Source organism: Prenolepis imparis, unplaced genomic scaffold, assembly GCF_030444845.1.
Source record: "Prenolepis imparis isolate NDT839.2.m4 unplaced genomic scaffold, iyPreImpa1.0 SCAF_7, whole genome shotgun sequence".
In the NCBI taxonomy this organism is placed as follows: domain Eukaryota; kingdom Metazoa; phylum Arthropoda; class Insecta; order Hymenoptera; family Formicidae; genus Prenolepis; species Prenolepis imparis.
This window is the reverse complement of record NW_028141165.1, coordinates 15,113,529-15,137,110: the sequence shown is the minus strand read 5'-3', so window position 1 is coordinate 15,137,110 and position 23,582 is coordinate 15,113,529. Positions and strand designations below refer to the sequence as shown.

Genomic DNA, 23,582 nt, shown 5'->3' with positions numbered 1-23,582 from the left:
TTATGCTCATAACAAAATGTTTACATAAGAAAATTATTTGTATATGACATGTACATAAAAAAAAAACCAAAATATATGAAATAAAATGAAACAGTGTTATGAAAATAGAAATGCTGTATAGCCAGAAATAGAGGACATGTAAATACATATTTATATCAACATTTATTTATATATTAACATTACTCAAGACATTTCTCAATTAATGTTTTTATATTAAAATGTTTTTAGAAACGCATTGTAAACATCGACAGATGTCTTTGCGATATTTATACAAAACTCCGCGTCTGTACCGCTAACTAAGGCTCGTGGTGAAACATACATTGGTTTAGAAGGATCGTACTGTGCCTTTTTCATTTCCACCAAGAATAAATGCCTCTGTTGGAGTCTATTTTTTCTACAAAGTAAAATCTGTGGCATTTTCACAATTAAATCACGTTGCAATTGCATTTCATTATGAACATACTCAAATACAGCAAACAATCTTTCACGATCTGAAAATACAAGTTAAAAAAACGATTAGATAAATTTTACATTTATGAATTCTGAGATTATACGTTAATATGTACGCTTACTTTTCACCCATATTCTAGGTAGTGTAAGAACCAATTGTTTTCTTTGTTTGTGATTGAAATCCATATCTTCTTTAATAGTCAATGTGTTTGCCATTAAGTGTACCATGTTATACGTTATTACTTTGGGTGCTTTAGTTGTCAAAATTCTTACTTCGTTACCGCTAAGTTTGAAATTGCTTTGGAAATAGCCAAGTCTACCATCTATCACTTTTGTATTATACAGCAACCATCTGGGATTTTTACAGATTATAGTCTTTATCATATTTATGTTAAACTCATGAGCTCTCAGATATCTTATTCTCGTACAAAGGTCATCCATGTCTATTTTGAAGATGTCAGGATTCTTTGTAAGGAAATCGCCTAGAGAATCAGCAGGTACGCCACAATCGTGCAGGAATCTTATGTACGGTTTCACATCTCGTTCGAAGTCAAGTTTAAGAATGTACTCCACCATTCCCTCCTTCGATTCGATTTTATACAGATTGACCCCGAGTTTCATCAGCTCTTGAATCGTACGAGATTTGTTCGCATACTTTGCAAAGGTGAAAGTCGGAGTAAGGTATGGACCAATGTCCGATAAATCTTCGGTGCACGTGTCCAGAGGATTCGGTAACGTTATATCACGATCATCGAGAAAGTCCTGACTAGGCAAATTAGTAATAACTGGTTGAATATGATAAGACGGAGTTGTGTTTTCGTTTAGGTTTAGGTTATGCCTAGATTTCAAAGTATCTCCATTATCGGCTAAAATATTCGAGCTGAAAACCTCGACATTGGTTCTACCTTTATCGCGTTCCTTCAGCGAACGTCTTTGATTGAACCCGGTACTTTTCGAAATAAATCGTCTGATTAAATTTATCGTGACTGGTCGTGACACGAGTGAATAGCAGCATCGTTGAATCGGCATATCCAATATTTATAATTACGTTAAATAAAACAATTTTTATATGTGTAAATATATACTCAAGTATATAACTACTGTAAACTCCACTTCAGTTTATTCTCAGAAATAATATACACACTACATTTATACCACGTTATGTGTTGTGTACAAACCGCATGTTTTCGCTAGATTCGAGGCGCCTCTATGCGTAAATGTTGAACTACATACTGTTTTAATCATCAGTAGATAATAGATTATTTGGTTCTGTTCCGAGCCAATTTTATATAATATCAATAAAAAAGCTATATATTATCAATAACAAGGTTGAATAGTAACTAGTTAATTAGTTAAAAGTTAAATAAAAATTATTCTTAAACTTAAACTTATAAATTTTTTCCTAAGTTAAAAAATTTTTTCATCTTTAAATTAAATACCATTATCTTTTTTCTAAAATCTTAAATTTTGGACACAATTAAATTTTTAATAACAAAATTTTAATAAAAGCATTATTCTATGATGTCATTCTTACAAGTATATATTATGATATAAATAGGTACTATTGATTTTTTTTTTTTTTTTTTTTTTTTTTTTTTTTCATAATTCTAAGTACAAAGAAAATAATTAATATACAAAAAAATTGTTATTTTATTTTATATAAATTTTAAAATTTAATAAATAAAATATTAAATTTATATGTATATATAAATTTTAAAGTTATACCATTTTAATTTAATATAAATAATATTTTTAAAAATTAACTTTTGATTTAATTTAAGTTAATTTAATCTTAACTTTTAACTGACAATGAGTTAATTTTTTGTTTCATGTAACTTTTAACTAAATTAATTTTATAAGCCATTACTTAACTTATTAACTTGTTAGTTTAAAAAAAAATTAACTTACCCAACTCTGATAATATATATTTTTTTTCAATAACTAAAACAATTTTTTTCAGTATGCATTTGATATTACATAAACAGGAAAGATCTGTTTTTTATAGCACACAAGAATTGGAAAATATATATAAATTCTCTTAGTAGATACATTTCAAGTCATTAAGAAAAAATTGAGAAGAAAAATCTATTTTGATGTCAACAACACGTTTCCTTTCAAAATTTTTGTTTATTTATTTGAGAAATAAGAAGTATTAAATAACTATATAGATTAGATTGTAATAAGTTAAAATATTATTCTAAAATAGAAAAATTAAAAAATTAAACTAAAGTTGATATATTTATTGGTTTCTAAATTGATGTCGATAGCAATTACATGCACCTTTATGAATTATTGATGTATATGTACCCATACAGCATCAAAACCAAAACATGTCTAAAATCGGGACATAAGACATCTTTAAGACGTCTTTAATACATCTTTAAGACATTTTATGACATAATGTCTAAAAGACATCTTAAAGGTATATTAAAAACGTCTTATGTCCCGATTTTAGACATGTTTTGGTTTTGATACTATATGGGTAATGTATTGATCGCAAGGATACAAAGTTCACAAATATATAACTAATGAGATTTACAATTTGTTAAGTCAGCACATTGTGCACATTGCAAAAGAGGAAGGGTAAAAAATGCTACGCGGCAAAAACGTATAGTCGTATGTAAACAAATATTTTATTATCTTAAAATGGTTAAACGCGCGCGCGCGTATTAAATATAAAAGCGGCAAGGTATAATATGCGCTTCGATTTACATCAATATACAAGTCAGGCAATACAACGCTCTTTGGACATCCTGTTTCTTTCTCGAAAGCACGATTCGAAAGGCTATTTGCATTCGCAAAATTCAAATACTCATTCAAGCTCTTGCACGCACACACACATACACACACACATATGCATACATACATTTTATTTGTGTACTAGGGCTCTTAATTATGTGTTCTCTTTACAGTAGAGTTATAATATAATAAAAGTGTAATGATTAATCTGCTAAATGTTATATGATAAGTACATTAATTACACAATTAAGAACACTTTGATTTACGATCCGTATCAAAACAATGAAAATAAACTACCGGAATGTTCATTAACATAACAGCATGTCTTGCCGCCTTAGTTATTGTTCTTTTTACAGCTGATTTTTTCTCAAGTTTTGTTTCCTGCATCAAATGGTTTAATTTCATAAAATTGTTGTAATAATACAGCACGATGACGGAGATACGTTTTAATGGAAAGTCTGACTAGGCAACTCCGATGTGTATTATTCTGTGTAACTGATTCTGTGCACAGAATCATACTATTTTTATTTTTTTCTCTTTAGATTAATTAATATTTCACGATTGAGATCGGAGCGATCATTGAATTGACGATGGCCAAGTGTACACAGCACTCTGTGAAACCTAGTTGTAAATCGATGTAGATATATAATCTGCATTTTGTCCTTAAATAAAATAAAATATATGCCCTGCGCTCTTCATTATTCCATCACGTTTATGACTAGATGCCTAATGCTTTCATTCGTGTTTTAATCGGTTAGTCAATTTGCCGTTCACCGCTTCTCCATCTAACTGACGATGATTTTTTGCCTGCTGTCGTAATTGGGCTCGTTTTAGGTTTGTCATTAATTGACTGGATTGATAAAGCCAACTAGCCTTAAAAAATCGTTTACGATGATCAGATATTTAGTTAAACAAAAGACATATATTAACAAAGCTAATCAATCTCGAAGCTATTAAGTATAGTATTATGTGTGCTTACCACCATAATCATACAATTTATTAAAATAGGTACAGAGTAGACGATAGATATGAATAAACCTTTGGAATCAAAATATTGTTGTCTAGAAAATACCCTGTAAAAATTGTGAAAGAAATTATTAAGTCAAGACTAAAAATCTGAAAGAATAAATTGCTTTATATTTATGAGACATGCTTCAGCTGCAATTAATACATACATCCAATTTGTTGCTGCGACCTCATTGATACTTTCTGAGAAATAAACCAGAAGTACTGAAATAGAGATAACTTTATAATAACGTTCCAGAAACAGGTAAAATTGTAATAACTACAGCGAAATAAACTCTTACACAGTACAAGAAACAAAATTATCTGAAAATTTGCATGATTCCTTGTCATTAATGCAGTCATTGTGATGGCTATGTGAAAAGTTAATAACGCAGCTAGCCATGGATCTCTCCAATCAATCTGCAACAATATGTTTATACAAAATTCGTTCATATAAATCTTGTTCTGGAAAAAAATTAATTTATATTAAAAAAACAGAGTTATATTAAAAGTAATAATTTAAAAGAAAAAATAATTTTTCTAAACGTCTAAAAGAAATTCAATTTTCACAATTGTATGCTATCTTATCTAGTAGAATATTTTTATGGTTGCTGTTGAATGAAAAGCAAAAGTATATTTCTCACTCTCTCTTCTAATCTGATTTAATCACACAAGTAGTTGATAAACTCGTTGTAGAAAAGAAAAATGTGTGAAGAAATTAGCTCGTCTGCAAAATGTAAAATTCAAATGCACAACAAGAAATACATAAAATACTTTCTGGAAAACATGAATTAAATCGACGAGAGAAAAGAGGGGATGGCTTCATGAGAACACTCGGCACAAGGCGTCCTTGAGAACGAAACCGAGCGTGTGATGAAAATAGAGTACTAATATATGTAATCAGCGCTTCCGGCAATCTTTACATATCTTCTTCTATACAGGACGATATAAAAAACCAGACAAAAAATTGATATATTTTATTTTCGCTCATGTTACGTTTTAATCGTGTCTCGTTATGCACGCGACACCGACGATAAGATAAGAGCGCAAAAGACTTGCAATTTTCGTCAATTTAATGTATACATTTCGAATTGGAGCGAAACGATGAGCGACCGGCTGCGAAATGGAAAATGCAGCGTGCATCGGTGATCATGAGATCGCCGGTTAGAAATTTGAAATTAATTAAGGATCCTTTCTAAAAAAAAGGCATATTATTGACATTGTTGTCGCTTTTCCGCGATGCTGACTGGTTCCCTCGATTCACGTTGAGAGTTATATATTTATAGCATCGAACAGCTGTTATCACGAGGGTTTGACAGTTGTTCAAAATAAAATTAAATAAAATTACAATTATTAAAAATTTAAATCATTACATAAAATCGAATAATGACGCGCGCGAAGCGCGCACTTGTGTTGTCTGGTCCTTAAGAATATATGGGATATACAATCGAAGACAAAAATACCAATGCTATTCATCTTATATTATAGAAAAGCTGTACATCTTATAGAAAATCGTTATAGTTTAATTTTCTAACTTTTAGCTGTTTCCAGCGTTGACAACCGAATGCTCAGTAATCGGAGAAAAAGCCAGAATTTCAACAAATATTAAATTTATTATTTTCTTCTAAACGGTTTAGTGAATGTTAATGTAATTTTGCAACATTGTTCCTTAAAGTTTCAATTATATATGTAAAAAATTTGAAATACATGGTACTATTTTTTCGACATTTTTAATATAATCGATCATAGTGACGAATTTTCATAAGATTATATGTAAAACTAGCGGAAATTTAAATTGCAATAACTTTTAAATGAGTTAGTGAATTCAATCTCAACAGTATCAAAGTGAAAACGATCTATACAATCTATATTTTTATGAGAACTTTATACCATTTTTAGATAACTCCCATACATCCTTAAACGTGAGAATGTATAGTGCAACGTTTTACAATACTTGATGGTCCTCTGTCTTTTTATTTTTTTGGTTGTTATAATCTAGATAAAAACTCTGTTATTTATTTTACACTTTCTCCATTTAATTTCTTTGTTTTTTCTTCTTTCAAAGAATGTGTGTCTATATCTTATTTTAAATATAAAAAATGCAATGTCATCTGATCTTTTTTTTAAACATTCTATCTTTTCGCACAATTTTCTCTCTCTTTCATATACTTTCTTCTTTTCTCTAAAAATTTAAAACGTATACTTATTTTATTTTATATACAAAAAGTGTAATATAGTAGTAGCATAAAGTTAATCTCTTAAACTATAATTCCGATTGTGATAACAAGAAAAAATATATAAGATATAAATTAAAAAGAAACAATTGTGTAAATAAGCGTTACATTGCTTGATGTTGAACGTTACGATGTAAAACACTAACAAAGTAAAATTGTATAATACATATATACTGTCCAATAATATTTGACACCAAGCTCCAAAATAAAAATTAGTCGCGATTTATTTAGTACAAGATGCGTGCTTCCTTTTTTCATGAAACTATAATTCTTTCATTTTTTATGTAACTTTAACTCTAGCATAAAAAACTCTCAGTATTAATACGCGTCAATATCAACATTGTCATCTTCGATGCGACTGATATGCTTGAGCAAGTATAGAGAAAACGAGAAATACACATACACGCACATATAAGGATTTCTCATATATACGTTGTGACATGTGTCTATTTTTATGTATTAAACACTTCTGTCGTGTGTGCACACATATACGCACACATACCGTCGAAGGTTAATCGTTAATCGGTAAAAAGTAGAAGAATGAAGCTGTCATCGTGAGATATACGAGATGTAGGTGAAATGTCATTGAAAGACCGATGCTGACGAAGTAGCAAGTAATAATAACAGAAAAAGACCACTCGAAAGAGAGATGAGAGAGAGACTCACGCTCTGTAGGAAGGGCCAGATACCATCGATGCTGTCTGTGGTTATGAACATCGGCTCGTGGCTCGACATCGCGGTGCTTCTGACGATTCACGAACCTCGCAATAAGTATCGCGACGATGACGGCAAGAAGTCGCCAGTAGAACGAGGGCAAAAAGGCATCCGCAATTCGAAATCCGTACACCTGTCACCGGCACGAATCACAACTGACTGACCGGACGACAGACGAGAGACCGGACTGATTGATGAGTACGTCACAAACGGAAACGTGTGTGTGCGTATATATATGTAAATACATACTCTCTTTACATTGTTAAGAGCACCCACGAGTGGGAGCAATAATGCTTATCCATAGAGTATACAACTGAAATAAGATGGACAAACTCCGATTAAGACAGAGGCCTAGTTTACATCGTGCACTTGATACGCGTATCAAATAGTAAATAACTAGTACATTATTGGTTCAGTTGGCTGATCAGGGGATCGATTGTGTATCTTGGGTGAGTTGCTCACGAGGTGAATATTACAAAAGTGAACAAATTTACTAGATTTCGACAAATAAAATTGTAGATACTCTAGTAAATTTCCTCACTTTTGTAATTTTTACTTCGTGAGCAACTCATCCAAGACACAGTATATCATGGACATGAGAATACCTGGACGGAGTGCAATACTGCGGGGGTGAAGCACAAAGGGTGAAGGGATGAAGAATAGAGATAAGGAGGCCGAACTATGGCCGGTATTCATAGTCCGTTCTTATATTTAAGATCGTCTTAAGATCTCGTTCAACCAATCAAGAGATGCTATGCGAGCATTTGATTGGTTAAACGAGGTCTTAAGACGATCTTAAATATAAGAACGGACTATGAATACCGGCCTATGTGTTTGGGATGTGCGACCAAAACCGAGGCCCGATAGTAGTACTTATAGGTACCTATAGATGACATTGCACTCACAAGATGCTCGTTAGTTTGAGAAAGAGGAGAGATTGCAGGATGTAGAGCAAGAAGGATAGAGAATGACTAACACAAAAGTCCACCGTGTACGTGTGAGTCCCGTGAGGCAAAAGCGCAACCTTGCGGAGCATTAATAAACTACAATTAGGCTCGACATTTGGTCGCACATTTCGATAATTCCTCAATGCTAGTTCGGCCTCCTTATCTCTATTCTTCATGATCACTAGTCAAAAAACACTCCAACTTTCCTCCCGAGCAGAGTCGAAGGCCGGTATTCATAGTCCGTTCTTATTTCAAGACCGTCTTAAGTAATGTCTTAAGGGGATCCTAGTCGGATGGTCGAACTCCGACAGGTTAGCACCACACATATCCAAACATATACACGTATACACATATACACACGATAGGTTAGCACCACACATATCCAACATATGCACGTATGCACACATATGCGTGAAAATGTTTTTAATATATAACTTTTTTATTAGACTTGCAATCTCACTTTTTATTGTTTACTAATATTTCTTCATGTTAACCCTATCGCGTATACTATATTTTATGCACAGATAAACTGCAGAACTATTTTTATTAAATAAGTATTGTTACGAGCTGACATGAAAGAAGCCGATAACAAAACTGTAATTTTTGATTTTTATATGATTTATATATGGAATTATAGCTAACGCGGTCCGTTTTTATAAGTACTTTAATCGTGGAAAAGGATTTATTGATCTGTATAGTCAATAAAAAGATATCCCAAAATAATAAAGTTGGTTCTGCCGTACCGACAGAACTAACTTTAGGATCCGACTAGGATCCCCTTAAGAGCCAATTTTAGCCAAACCTCGGTTAACTTTAACTTCCGGTTAAACTGTCTTTGTCTCTTTTCAGATACGTTCTTTAAAAAGAGACAAAGATATAGTTTTCAATGTGCAAATTTTCAATGTGCAATAAAGTTTATTTCTTAAAATATTATTTGAAATTCTATTTCATTAATTGTAAGAAAAACTAATATATTTAATCATATAATAACATTAATAACGTACTTAACAAAATGTTATATGAAAAAATTATATTTTTATATTATATATGAAAATATATAAAATGAATAATAATAAATATTATGTAATATACATTTATTTACATTTTAATAATTAATTTTTTAATTTTTTAATTATTAAAACGTTTTTATTCATAAATTAAAATTTTATTAGTATTTGATGCCTGCGTGTAGGATTTTAAACATGCCCTAGTAGAAAAGACTTGAAACGAGTTGGCAACACTGTTCTTACGTCCATGATTCTCCCTCCATGTCTATATGCTCTAAGATCTATGATTGAAGAATTTCGGAGTTGTATTCACAGATCTGAAATTACCGGCAATATTCACATTTATCTCAATCTGTATATGTTTTGTATAGTATTGATAAACACTTTCTATATATATATAAAATGGCAAGTAAAACATTCATTAATTTAACTAGAATGTCGAAAATATATCAACCTATGTCTGGGTTATCTGATACTGGAGAAAAAACAGAAATATCTCGAAGTCATAAGGTACTGTTCTCTTTTTCTTTAATTTTATATAATCACACATTTGAAAAGAAAAAATCTCTTAAGGATTTATTTAGATAAATTTTTATGATTTTTTTTATAAATTATGCACATTGTAAATGTAATTTCCTATTTATTTGATATAATGGCAAATATTCCACAAAATGTTCCAAATATTTCTTTTATTTTAATGTATTTTATCAAAATCGGTTAAGTTTTTTTCGAAACTTTCGAAATCTTTATTACGTTTTTAATCATTTTTTCCGAAAATTTAATTGTAATTTCAGTTAATGATTAATTATGGAATTATTAAACCAGTTAGCATCGGCATGTATGCTCTGTTGCCATTGGGAATGCGGATCTTGAATAAGTTGATAAATCTTGTGGATAAAGAAATGACAAATCTTGGTGCGGAAAAGATATTACTTCCAGCATTAACTTCTATCTCGCTATGGAAGAAAACTGACAGATATAACTCTAATAAAGCCGAATTATTTACAGTTAAAGATAGACACAAGAAAGAATATTTATTAAGTCCAGTAAGTAAGAAATTTATTATTTACATCACGTATTTTTATTTGATTAAAAGTTGCTTAAAGAAAAATATGTCATTATCACATCATAAAGACAAAAATAAAGCATCTACCGAAAACTGAGCAAACTGAATACATCAAACAAGTTGCTGTTTGATTAGTGCAACAGTTATATCATTTTTCTACACCAAATTCTATTTTAAATAAAGTTATTAATCTAAGCTTTTTTTTTTTAAGAAATTAAAAAACTTTCTAGATAAAAAAGTTTAATCGCAATAGGGTAATTAAATTAATTAGTAAAATAATTGTTTTAAAATTGTATATATTAAAATTCTTTTTAAATTTATTTAACTAATATGATAAGTCTTTTGCACTAATATAATATATTTATTATCTATCTAGCTTTTATATACATCCAGATAATATATAAAAATCACTAGATAATAATACATCAATTAAATGATATCATTTTATTCGTATAAAATGTCTACCTTCGAATATTCTTATATTATTATAGACATATGAAGAAGCAATCTGTGATTTAATATCATCAACAGGACATATTTCAACTAAATTATTACCCTTGAGGTTATATCAAATATCTAGTAAATGGCGAGATGAAATGAAACCACGGCTTGGTTTTTTAAGAAGCAGAGAATTTATTATGAAGGACTTGTATACATTTGATACTAATTTGGATAACGCACAATATACGTATGATCTAGTCTGCGAGTCTTATAATAATATTTTTAAGCAAATTGGTATAAAATATGAGAAAGGTATGCAATTAACATTTTCTTAATTGTATAATGGAATTTCTACATATTTATAAGATTTATATATAAAATTGAAAAGGCCGGCGACGAAATAAAAAATTATTCAATGATGGTTGTTAAAAGTCGTAGGTGATGTGGGAACAATCGGAGGCTTAGTATCACATGAATATCATTATATATCTGATGTCGGCGAAGATGTCATACTTCAATGCCCCTCATGCCATTTCTCTATTAATCAAACTATTTCTAAGACAACAAGTTGTCCAACGTGTAATAACGAACTGCAGCAATATAATGCTGCTGAGGTAAGAATTTCTCATAGAATTTATCAAGGTTGGATAGTTAATTAATTAAAAGTTAAATAAAAAAGTCAAAAAGTTAATAACTTTTAACTTAGTTTAATTAATTTAAAATTAGTTAATTTTTAATTTCAACTAGTTATTTTTAAACTTAAACTTACTTTTTTCTTAAGTTAAAAATATATATTTTTTTATCTCTGAATTCCATTATTTTTTTTTCTATAAAATCTTAAACATTGGATAATTAAATTTTTAATAACGATTAAATTTTAATAAGAGCATCATTTTATGATGTATATGTCAGTCTTACATATATTATGAAATAAATAAAAGTACTATTAGTTTTTATTTTTTTCATAATTGTAGTCACAAAAAAAAATACATTCCTATATAAAACAAAATTTCTTTATTTCGTTATTTGTTATTTTATATAAATTTAAAAAAATTAACAAGTAAAATATTAAATTAAAAAATTTTTAACTTATGATATTCTAATTTAATATAAATAATGTTTTTGAAAAATTAACTTTTGATTTAACTTAAATTAATTTAATTTTAACTCAACTTTTGACTTAGTTAGTTTTTTGTTCGTGCAACTTTTAATATACCTAAATAAATTTTATAAGCCATTAACTTTAAATTTAACTTAGTTTAAAAAAATAATTAATTTACCCAACCCTGGAATTTATACTTCTATCTTATTTAATTGATGTATATAGAGAATTGAGATATAAGCATGCAAATATCACAAAGAAACAAATATGCATATTATATGCATAAATGGTAATTGCAGATAGGACACACATTTTTATTAAATACAAAGTATTCGCAACCATTAAAGGCAATGTGTATCGAGCAAAATGAATTGAAACCTTTAGTAATGGGTTGTTTCGGTCTAGGATTAAGTCGTATTCTTATGTTAACTGTTGAAATCTTATCGACAAGTAATGAGATTAGATGGCCGGTGAAATTAGCACCATATACAATATGCATAATACCGCCAAAGGTAATAATGTGATAAATGAAATTTTTTTCTCTCCATTAAAGATCATGCTTTATTGTATATCGAATTATTATTCACAGGCTGGTAGTAAAGAAGATAGTGCCTCTAATTATGTTGAGCGACTGTTTGAAATTCTCTGCAAACGCGATATCGATGTAATACTGGATGATCGTACAAATTTTACGATTGGTAAACGATTTGTATTTGCACGTGCATTAGGCTATCCTTACATAATTATTGTTGGCAAAGCTTCAACTCAATCGATACCCTTATTCGAAGTACATGACATAAACAATTCGATTTATAATGAATTAACATTGGAACAGATAAGTGATTATTTTGACAATATAAATTTAAAAAATTAGACAAACATGTATAGTATTCATTCATTTAGAATATAAAAATAAGATACTAATATGTACACATTGTATGTTATTTAAATTTATATATATATATAGTACATATTTACAATAAATACAATAATTGTGTTTATGTATATAACTTTGTAAATAAAATATTGATTTCTTATCATGTATAATGTCTGTATAAATCTAAATTTTTAGTAAATTAATTTTTAATAATGGATCATTAAAAAGGAGAAAATTTATCGATATTTAACTATTAAGTATTCATATATGCTAATTATAATACAAATTGTTGAAATTTCAATTTTGTAAACGATAATAACTAAATTTAAATAAATTTTTTTATGCATATAAATATTTCAGAAAATTTCTAGCTTCTAATGTCATGATTCAACGTGATATCAGTGAAAAATCTTAAGTAAATTTAGAACAGAAACTGGTTTGGGATGTGTGATACAAGGATATATTAAAATAACAGCAATAACCACAATATTGAAAATATATTGCAAGTATACACTTTTACATTATGAGATATTTGAAAGCTCTTCTAATATAATTTGCGTATCTAAACTGTTAAGATCTATCGAAGCCCGTGTATCTACTATCACTCCAGTTACCTGAAAATAATATTTAAAAATATTCATATTTTTCGATGGATATAATTATTATGCGCATACATGTATAATTGGATCAAGTTCAAATTCAAGCATTTAAAAAAAGAAAAATTATATATATATACATATACAGGGTGTCCCACTTTAACTTTCACGCTTGAATATCTCGAAACTACAGCAATTTCGGGAAAAATGTTTCAGACAAAAGTTGCAAGGTTGGAAGGGGGCTATTCAGTTTCGGTCACAACAGATTGGTCATTTGAGGTCATTTTCAAGATCATTTAAAGGTCAAGTCCAATTTTTTAATAGAAACCCATACTTTTTATTGCAGATTCTCATTCTCCGTCAAAAAGTAAGTAACTTTTGTCCAAAACATTTTTTTTTAAAACGCCCTCCTTATCCCGAAAACTCAGATTCAATCTTTGGCCGACCAATGATAATAACTCGCTTTATAACAGACACTGAAGTTCTTTTTTTTTTTTTAATATTTTACTGTTTACCGTCAGCATTAGCGTTACCCAGTGTGCACCACGTGGAGGTTGCTGATCGGATTTGCACACCCTGTGGCCCTGAAAAAGGCCGATTGCTCCGCTTTATACTAATCCATGAGATGTTCAAAATGCCCTCCAGCATTTTTTAAACATAATACACAGTACATAGCAGTACATAATTTCAGAAGAATTATATTATGTTTAAAAAATGCTGGAGGACATTTTGAACATCTCATGGATTAGTATAAAACGGAGCAATCGGCCCTTTTCAGGGCCACAAGGTGTGCAAATCCGATCAGCAACCTCCACGTGGTGTACACTGGGTAACGCTAATGCGCTGACGGTAAACAGTAAAATACTAAAGAACTTCAGTGTGTGTTATAAAGCGAGTTATTATCATTGGTCCGCCAAAGGTTGAATCTGAGTTTTCGGGATAAGGAGGGCGTTTAAAAAAAAATGTTTCGGACAAAAGTTACTTACTTTTTGACGGAGAATCAGAATCTGCAATAAAACGTATGGGTTTTTATTTAAAAAATTGGACTTGACCTTCAAATGACCTTGAAAATGACTCGAATGATCAATCTGTTACAGCCACTGAATAGCCTGAAACATTTTTCCCGAAATTGCTATGGTTTCGAGATATTCAAGCGTGAAAGTTAAAGTGGGACACCCAGTATATATATATAAAATATATATACATATGTATCTACGTATAATGTAAATTTCTATTTGTAATGTAAGAGACAATATAAGATTCATACAATATAAGACGTATGCAAGCTACATAAATTTTATACATGTATAACAGTTTTATATATTTTACTTATAATTACCATTTCCTCAAAAAATGCAGTATGATTAGGCTTTTCTGAATATCTCTCGTATTGATCCAAATTATCTTGCAATTTTAAAGCAAGACTGTCGTAATTTTGTATTATGATAGCTAGAATTTGTTGTTCCGTTGGGGTTGACAAGCTCTCTTTTGCCAGCCATGCAGCTATCTTTGGAGGAAAATGATTTACTATATCCCTCACATTCACAAGAGAATTTGTTAATTTAAGCGCATGTTCTTTGTACTCGTACGATTCACTAGTTGAATATCTCAATGCTGAAATATTTCCATATTTTGTTATATACCTATAATATCACCATATTTTTTATTTGTAACTTTATAAAAATTTTTACTTACCCATAGCATTTAAATTTGTAAAGATAAGCCTCATACGAATAATTTCATAAAATAATTCATCATAACTATTTGGTGATGATAGGAATGTATCAGCATATGTAATGAAAAAGTTCAAAATGTTTACCACCTGTTTTGAAGAGTAACAAAAGTATTATTTCATTCGATCATATGTTGATATAAATTTTTCAATTCTCTATCTCACTTCTCTACCTGAATAGCTAAAGGAAATATGTTCATTTTCTTGATGAGATGGCTTTCATGTGTTGTTAAAAATTTTAGCAAATTGATTAATGCAGTCCAAAGATCTCGCCACTGATAACCAAGTCTGACTCGACATCTTTTCTGGTAACATAGCAGTCTTTGTAGAACGCCGATACATTGATGATATAACTCAAGTGGAAATTTCTTCATCATATGTGATGTTATAAATTCAACGAGCAAATCTATAATTGATAAATAATAATAATAATAAAATACATAATATATATCTTTATATGTGTCATAATGGAAAACAAGAAAAGAAGCATTTTATCTAATTACAACTCATCTAAAATAAAGTCTAGACAATTTAAAATCGTGATTCTTGAAACATATACTATAGAAGAAAATACCGAGTAACGTGGCTGCAAGTGGTTGAGCAGGTGCTGCTTTATCCTGCAATTTTCTATGATGCATAGGTACTCTATGTAACTGAACTCGAAACGCCAGATTTGCATCGTGCATTAAACTGTTCGCGTATTGATCCTCCGCGATACAGCTTAGTATCAAGAAACATAATTTTACATTATTCATTATAGCCTCTGTTCTGATAACTTGCATAACTATTGAACTGTAACAACAACAGATATCTTACAATTGTTAAACGACAGATTATTAAATGTATATGTATATGTACACATAAAAAAATATATACAGGGTGTTCAATTTTAATCGATCACCTCCAAAAACTTTTATTTTTAATTATACAACAAAATATTTCAAACAAAAGTTGTTTGATTTGAAGGGGGACAGAAGATGGTGCTACTGACTTTTTTCTGAAGAACGCTTTTTAAGGTCATTTGAAGGTCATTTGAAGGTCATTTGAAGGTCATTTGTTTTTTTTTAAATAGAACTACTATAATTTTTTTATATAAATCGATTCCTCGTAATTTTTGGCATAAAAAGTCATAAGGGTAAGATGGCCAAAAAATGAATAGTTTACGAGATATTTTATATCTAAATTTGACACTAATGGTACATAAACTATGAAACATCTAAATATTTATGTTTCGACGATCTTACCACAATACTTTCATGCATAAAATAATGAAAGGAATCTACTGGTGTAAAGAAAATACATAGCTGTTTGTAAGAAAAAAATATGTAATTTACAACTAGTAGCTACATACTTTTTCTTATAAAACAATTATGTGTTTTCTTTATACCAGTAGATTCCTTTCATTATTTTATGCATGAAAGTATTGTGGTAAGATTGTCTAAAAATAAATATTTTACAAGATATTTCATAGTTTATGTACTTTAGTGTCAAAATAAAGTATAAAATAACTCATAAATTATTCATTTTTTGGCTATGTTACCCTTATAACTTTTTATGCCAAAAATTGCAAGGATTTATATAAAAAATTATAGTAGTTCTATTTAAAAAAACATAAATGACCTTCAAATGACCTTGAAGTGTTCTTTAAAAAAAAGTCAGTAACACCATCTTCTGTATAAATGTATGCATGTACGTTTATAATGTGTCTATTAATTTTTTTTATTTTCTCACCAGTACTGCAGAAAAGTTGCTAATAAATTAAACGGCTGAGCCATTACATCAGGTGACGAAGCGCCAGGAGCCACCGCATTCGGACCCAAAGTATTATTCGGCGACGGAGGTGCACTGGTATCGCTTTGCGTATAGGCCAAAGTAGTTACAAAATTACGATTTAAGTGCGTAGCCTCGTACAGAGCTAGAAGTAAAGCATTATTCGCGCGAACTTGTTGCGTTTTCGCTTCCTCTTCTCCGACAAACATGCTACCGACTATACTAGTCAAAGAGGACAACCAAGACGCTTGTATCTCTGGAAATATATTGATTATTGTATTGAAAAATGTTTACGTATCGTATTATGTGTAAATTTAGAAAATGCCCTGCAGAGAAGTTATTTAGTCTGTTCTTTTTTTTTTAAATGTCATATTTATTTTCTGATATATTGTGTATATATACCAGGTGTCCCATTTTAAAGGACCCACTCAAATATCTCATTGTCAGAAACACTGCGTTAAATCGAAAAATGTTTCCTACAAAAGTTGTAGGGTTTCGAGGGGGACATAACATAGTAATATTCATATGACCTTGGCCGGCGTTTCCAAGGTCAAATGAAGGTAAGAATGAATGTTGAAAAGAAGAAAAAATATTAGGAAAATAAAAAAATGCTTCATAAAAGTTGTACAAATTAATTAGTAGAAAAAGATGTTATAATAAAAAATATGGGTTTCCATTTAAAAAATTCATTCTTACCTTCACTTGACCTTGGAGGCGCCGCCCAAGGTCATATGAATATTACTATGTTATGTCCCCCTCGAAAGCCTACAACTTTTGTAGGAAACATTTTTCGATTTAATGCAGTGTTTCTGAGATATTTGAGTGGGTCCTTTAAAATGGGACACCCGGTATATAAAATATATATTAAATTTAAATTATACATAATTTGACGAGAAATTGGTGGGAAAGATTTCTAATTAAAAAAAAAAAAAAAAAAATATTTATTATATCTTGCAATACCTGCTCTTTGTTGAGCAAATTGTCGACAAAACTCCGTTAATGAACTTGATATAGCTTGCCCATATCCATTGAGAGCTAACTCATCATCCAAAATTGATAATTTAACAATATACGGATTTGCACTTTCATATTTTCTGTAGTTGACTAAAAGTGTTAATAATAAAACCACATCATGGCCATGACGGTTCCTCGTAGCTGTATCTCTCAATAACTATACAATGATGTTAAATCAATATTAGAATTAATATGAAAAATATTAATATTAATATTATTAATATTAAAAATAAAAATATTAATATGAAAAATATATAAATTCTATATAAATGTAGAAAAATAATGTGTGCAGCTAATAAATTATATCTAACATACTTGAATTAGCGACTCAAAAACACTGTTTAGCATTACATATTCCAATAATGTATTTTGGCTGATATTGTCCATACCGGTAACTATTATTAACAATAATTTCAAGCACAAAGCTTTCAAACTATCTGGATATTCACCTAAAAAATATCATTTTTTTCTCATTATTTTATTATCTAATCTTTTTTTGGTAATTAAAATGTAAAATATATAAATGCTTAGAATTATTAAATCATTATTTATGCATATTTCTCACACCTGTCAAAAAATTGTTGCAATGTTGCATTAATGTTGTCATCCTCTGCTCCGCAGAATCAAAGCCTACTAGAATATCTATTAAATTAAATCCATAGTCTCCTTGGTTAGCCTTTTTATACATGGATTGGATAACTGCTGCTAAAGTTTGCAGTGCATACACTATTCTAAATGGATGTTCGTCGACTAATGTATCGACACAATGGCATACTAATGCATTCAAATTTTCTTTGCCAGCATTTAATTGTTCCGATGTCATATGCAAAATTTCATTCTCAATATGAGGTACCTAAAAAATATATTTATTATTTACTTATTATCCAATCTCTAAGAAATAACATTTATCCGCGACAATTTAATGTATATACTTAAAAAAATACATACCATAGGTTTAATAAGAAACAGCTCATTCCAAAAATTCGGATGAGCTAGAGTTAAATCTTCGCCTTTGAAGAAACTCTCGTAGATTGGTACCAGCTTGCATTTGTGCTGACGTTTGGCACCAGAGCCACTTCTTTTTCTCATAGCCATTGATATAGCAAATTATTTTTTACTGTTCATACTTAATAAAAAATCTATAAGAACATATATTATTTAAAAATAATTTTTTTATATATATAATAAAAAATATTATATACATATATACAATAATTTTAACACGTTCCTTTGACATTTTGAAAATTACTTCTCAAAAAGAGTTAGAGAAAACACATGTCTAATTTGCATTTCTCTAACTTCTTTTGTTACAGTTAATAAAAATATCTTTTTTGTACATATTTATTTATTAAAATCTAAAAGATCTTAGTAAATAACATCAACTATTAATATATGTTTATAAAATCTGTGATTTACACTCTAATGTAAAGTTATGGAATAACAAAAGATTTTTTTTATTCGATATATAATACTTACCAATTTCTTAAAATTTAATAATTTAGTAATTATAATAATATCATATATCGAATAATTAAAATTTAACCGAGAAAATTGTTTATATCCAAGATTATTCAGTTAAAAAAATATTTCAAGGTTATAACTCTTTGTCAGCTAGATAGCAACCTGCTTGAATTAACCTCAAACTTTTGGGGTGTCAAATCTTGAAAAAGCGAAGACTCGAACCCTGTTTAGCGAAGATTCAAACCCTATATTCATCAAAGACCATCCTATGATAAATAAACATTCTACCAGAAATTAGAAACGAAAAAATTTTCTATATTTATATGGCCGATATTCATAGTCCGTTCTTATTTCAAGACCGTCTTAAGTAATGTCTTAAGATGCAAATACGGCTCTGTGATTGGTTAATCACATCTTAAGATTGTACTTAAGACATTCTTAAATATAAGAACCGACTATGAATACCGGCCTATGCATATATTATTTAAGCAATATCTTATATCTTATTTATTTTTACAATTTATTTTATTAATTTAATAATTTAATTAATAGATTAAATTGAACATTTAATTGCTATGTGAGATATAATTACATACAATATAATATATATATATTATATATATTTTATATATTTATATTTATATATTTAATTATATTTAATATATTATATATTTGTATACATTTTTTAAACAAGAGTTTTTTTTTAAAAGAGTATAAAAAGTTATAACAACAAAAACTATTATTAATATCTATATGTTCTGTCAATAGAAGAAGTAACCAATTGATTTTTATTGCTTTAATTTAACTTTAACTCTCTGATATGCATTGCAAAGCAATCCTCGAATGTTATAAATATTAACAAAGTCTTCAGGTTGAACATTATACGCTGAATCAACTGCTTTCGCCCAGATTTCAATCTCATCGATATTCTTGTCTACAGGAAGTTCTACTCTCCATAATGACCAACTCCAATGTCGACCCTGCTTTGCTTGAAGATCTTCTGTCAAATCTGCTGTATGCCAAGTCTTCCCTTTAAACAATATAAAGAAAAACTTGATAATGGAAAATTATAAACATGAAGAAAATAATGAGAATAATTTGAGCCTTAATTTCCTTCTTTCTTACCTTTATCATTTGTTACATCAACACGAATTATTTTCCGACCACCACCAGACCATGCATAACCTGAAATTTATTATTATATTTTATCAGCATTTATAAAATATTAAAATTTTTAAAATTAAATTTTAACATTTATATTTTTATATTTAATGAAATTTTATAAATATTTAAATTTTGTTAATACGATACAACAAAATATATATACTAACTAACAATAAGTATGATTAGCATATATTACGCACAAATATACACTCGGCCAAAAAAAAAACCGTACACTTGAAAAGTAGTAAAAAATTGTCAAAGTTCAAGAATTTATAACTCAGCTAATAATTATGATATCGAGGTGTTTAAAAAACGAAAATAAAGCTTGAAGTCTGTAGTTTGAGAAAATTTTAATGCCGATTACGTGGTATGATCAGTTTTGCAATGACAAATGATAGAATGTGAACCTGCAAAACTGCTGAATAGAAGGTCCACTTTCCTGAATTGCACGACGTCAGCTCAGTTGACGTAGCTCAATGGGATAAAAAGCACGTGAAAATTTGAACTTTTCTCTTTAAAATGCGCTTTGGCGGAACTCGATACGATAATTTTTGGCTGAGTTATCGCAATTTGAAAAAAGTCAGTTTTTTAAGGACAAATTGTGATTTAAAATGTGATAAAAATGTGTATCTGCTATCTTTCCAATTGAATTTTCAAGAATCAGAGATAATTTTGATATTCATTATGTCTTAATCATTATTTTTACAGCAGACCAGACGATGTGATTGTCGAGATTTTATTTCTCACCTTTTACTTGTATTTTTCTATTCTTTACTTCGACTACATCTAAATTTTGTGGATCGCATATTGCCGATACTACGGGCATTTCTTGTATCGCAGGCGACTTACTGAAGTCCACATTGTCCCAATTTGTACTCGGAGAGAATCCCTTATAATCCCCCTGTTGCCACTGCGATTGACTTTCTTGCTTTGAAACGCAAATCTTACCTATCAAATGAGATATTTTGAGATATAAGTACACACGAATTTAATAATATAATAATCGATATTAGTCTTGAAATTTTCCATACTAAGCCATTTCACATTTCTCGCGCCCACAACACCAGGAACGATCACTCTGATCGGAAATCCGTGATCTCTGCTTAATGGTTTACCATTCATTTGATAAGCTAAAATCACATCTCCTTTCGGATCCATAGCTTTGCCAATAGGAATACTTACGCTGTACGGTGTACTGGATGGATCTAAATCGTATCCTTCAAACTGATGAGAAAATCTTAATGTTTTCAGTAAGCGTTTTTAATGCAAATTACGGATTTTTTATAAATATATCCAACAATTATGTAGATTTCATCAATGCAAATACTTTAACAAGAAAAATTGAGAAAGAAAATTAGCATCATAAAAGTAGAGCTTAACATTTCTATAAAAAATTTAACTACTTTTTATTAAAGAAAATACCTGAACATGATCATATGCATCTTCATTGATTCCCAAATCTCTTAATACATCATATAATCGCACACCAGTCCATGTAGCATTTCCAACAGCGCTTACATTCCAATTGATCCCTTTTAACTGTTTTACCTATAAATACAGTGCTATGTAAATATCATCATCACTCTGAACAATAATTCTTATTTTTTATATAACATATACCTTTGACATTTCTGAACGCCTATTTCCACCACACATGATAGCTGCTGTTATTGTATGCTTATCATACTTTTTTTTTATTGCCTCAAAATCAAGTGTCTTTATGATTTTTCCCTCTATTGCTAATTCTAATTTGTAATCTTTCAAATCTATTTGAGGTACTGGTAAGTGATTTCTAATATAGAAGAGATCACTATACCAAGAAGAAAGATGCATGATATAATTAAATGTATATGTAAACATATATAGTAGAGAAAAAAATTAACTTAGATAACATATATAAAACTTACACTGGTGTAAGAAAACTTTCAACTAACATCGAAGATGGTGGTTCTGCGCAAAAAGGTTTTTGACCATTGATTATTAAGGCTTTATGCCTAGTAGGTTCATTTGCATATGGATCATACAAATCGCTCTTATTGGATTCAGCATCCTCCTCCGATATATTTCCAATTCTCATAGATTCTAACAACGAATATATTTCAGGTGTGTTGTGATTGGCAAAAATTGACCAGAAAGGATCGATTGAACCTCCAGCTGCCATTAAAATTTTTGAGGAACCACCTGGATGTTTGTCTACAAATTCTGTTATATCGTACACTCCTTGTCCAAACGTAACCCAAATACGATTCTCTTTACTATCATGTTTTCCTACTTCTTCTAAGGTGTAGACCTTCATGTCCTTTCGTAATTGACCACATTGTACATTTTCTGTTGCATTAAAAGTATAAACGTTTCTTTTATATTTAAAAGTGTAATAGGATATACCTAAAACTGATGCAGCGACAACAATATATGTTGCATACGACGTATCAGGAGAATTTTTAGATTTATATTTCTTTCCCACAGAACATTGTTGATACATATTAGCATAATTTCTTCTAATCGCTTGTAAGAATGGTATCCTCGATCTGAAATGAGTTATTAAAAGAAAATCCATAAAATTTTAAAAATCTATCTATCTACATATAAAGTATCTTAAAAATAATTACTATTCAGTTAATTAATGGATACTTTTTAAAATGATAAATACAATGAATAAATACCTTTGTTTTATTTCATAAAATATTTTCCAGTGTGAATTCATAATATTAGTTTGTAAATGGACTGTTTATTTAATATTTCAAACTCGTCAACAGCAATTCAGTATTAATTAAGATACAAATAAGCATCCTTTGCCAATAAAAGAACTGAACTGAACTTAATTAAGATATAGATCTAGTACACTGACACTTTCTAAGCGTATATAAGATATATAAATATAGAATATTAACAAACATATCTTATTTTATGGTTATGATACAAAAAAATGAGTAAAAAATAAAAAAGCGTTTTTTTTTCAGTGCTGAATGATGAAATATACAGCGGTGTATTTTATGGTTATAAAGTTTTTTTTTTTTAGAATGCTTTCAACTCGGGAAAATAATTGGATGTATATATATATATATATAATAAAAAAAAATACTTTTAACTTGAAGAAATTATTTAATGCATGTAAATTATCCAAGATGTAGTCAAAAAATTATCAAGATTAGAGATAAATATACAAATATATGCATAGATATATAAAATTAGAAAGAGAGAGAGAAAGAGAGAGAGAGGGAGAGGGAGAGCGCATTAAAGGTCATTTCACAATAGGTTGCAAA

The 23,582-nt window shown here is 29.3% G+C and overlaps 5 protein-coding genes across 9 annotated transcripts; 1 reads left to right on the top strand and 4 right to left on the bottom strand.

Annotated features, from left to right (window-relative positions):
- Positions 1 to 89: 89 nt before the first annotated feature.
- Positions 90 to 1,672, bottom strand: Mterf3 (mitochondrial transcription termination factor 3). The gene is made up of 2 exons (XM_083042060.1): positions 573 to 1,672; positions 90 to 491 (listed from the first exon to the last, which is right to left on the bottom strand). The coding sequence occupies exons 1-2, from the start codon at positions 1,477 to 1,479 to the stop codon at positions 214 to 216; spliced, it is 1,185 nt and encodes a 394-aa protein (XP_082898186.1). The 5' UTR covers positions 1,480 to 1,672; the 3' UTR covers positions 90 to 213.
- Positions 1,673 to 3,064: 1,392 nt separating this feature from the next.
- On the bottom strand, positions 3,065 to 7,395 carry Tmem18 (transmembrane protein 18). Its single transcript, XM_083042240.1, has 5 exons — positions 7,095 to 7,395; positions 4,497 to 4,614; positions 4,365 to 4,419; positions 4,169 to 4,262; positions 3,065 to 4,062 (listed from the first exon to the last, which is right to left on the bottom strand). The coding sequence occupies exons 1-5, from the start codon at positions 7,161 to 7,163 to the stop codon at positions 3,925 to 3,927; spliced, it is 474 nt and encodes a 157-aa protein (XP_082898366.1). The 5' UTR covers positions 7,164 to 7,395; the 3' UTR covers positions 3,065 to 3,924.
- A 1,988-nt stretch (positions 7,396 to 9,383) lies between these two features.
- Prors-m (prolyl-tRNA synthetase 2-like protein, mitochondrial) lies at positions 9,384 to 12,625 on the top strand. Of its 3 annotated transcripts, none has more exons than XM_083042178.1 (6): positions 9,384 to 9,606; positions 9,891 to 10,142; positions 10,654 to 10,915; positions 11,036 to 11,217; positions 12,005 to 12,217; positions 12,295 to 12,625. In XM_083042178.1, the coding sequence occupies exons 1-6, from the start codon at positions 9,499 to 9,501 to the stop codon at positions 12,577 to 12,579; spliced, it is 1,302 nt and encodes a 433-aa protein (XP_082898304.1). In that variant the 5' UTR covers positions 9,384 to 9,498; the 3' UTR covers positions 12,580 to 12,625. The 3 variants fall into 3 exon arrangements, with proteins under 3 accessions (XP_082898304.1, XP_082898306.1, XP_082898305.1); XM_083042180.1 differs by having other exon boundaries at positions 9,400 to 9,606; positions 9,926 to 10,142; XM_083042179.1 differs by having other exon boundaries at positions 9,401 to 9,606; positions 9,922 to 10,142; positions 12,295 to 12,624.
- A 419-nt stretch (positions 12,626 to 13,044) lies between these two features.
- On the bottom strand, positions 13,045 to 19,364 carry LOC145938496 (armadillo-like helical domain-containing protein 3). Of its 2 annotated transcripts, none has more exons than XM_083042177.1 (11): positions 19,171 to 19,364; positions 18,643 to 18,833; positions 18,262 to 18,547; positions 18,010 to 18,143; positions 17,641 to 17,851; positions 16,642 to 16,825; positions 15,485 to 15,702; positions 15,084 to 15,316; positions 14,874 to 15,000; positions 14,518 to 14,792; positions 13,045 to 13,196 (listed from the first exon to the last, which is right to left on the bottom strand). In XM_083042177.1, exons 2-11 carry the CDS (start codon positions 18,787 to 18,789, stop codon positions 13,104 to 13,106), a joined length of 1,908 nt encoding a protein of 635 aa, XP_082898303.1. In that variant the 5' UTR covers positions 18,790 to 18,833; positions 19,171 to 19,364; the 3' UTR covers positions 13,045 to 13,103. The 2 variants fall into 2 exon arrangements, with proteins under 2 accessions (XP_082898303.1, XP_082898302.1); XM_083042176.1 differs by having other exon boundaries at positions 16,642 to 16,936; positions 19,171 to 19,361.
- Positions 19,365 to 19,766: 402 nt separating this feature from the next.
- On the bottom strand, positions 19,767 to 23,290 carry Shop (sulfite oxidase). Of its 2 annotated transcripts, none has more exons than XM_083042356.1 (8): positions 22,983 to 23,290; positions 22,227 to 22,847; positions 21,940 to 22,129; positions 21,742 to 21,867; positions 21,351 to 21,543; positions 21,067 to 21,267; positions 20,281 to 20,340; positions 19,767 to 20,185 (listed from the first exon to the last, which is right to left on the bottom strand). In XM_083042356.1, the coding sequence occupies exons 1-8, from the start codon at positions 23,021 to 23,023 to the stop codon at positions 19,944 to 19,946; spliced, it is 1,674 nt and encodes a 557-aa protein (XP_082898482.1). In that variant the 5' UTR covers positions 23,024 to 23,290; the 3' UTR covers positions 19,767 to 19,943. The 2 variants fall into 2 exon arrangements, with proteins under 2 accessions (XP_082898482.1, XP_082898483.1); XM_083042357.1 differs by lacking the exon at positions 22,983 to 23,290 and having other exon boundaries at positions 22,227 to 22,618; positions 22,705 to 22,844.
- Between the last annotated feature and the right edge of the window lie 292 nt (positions 23,291 to 23,582).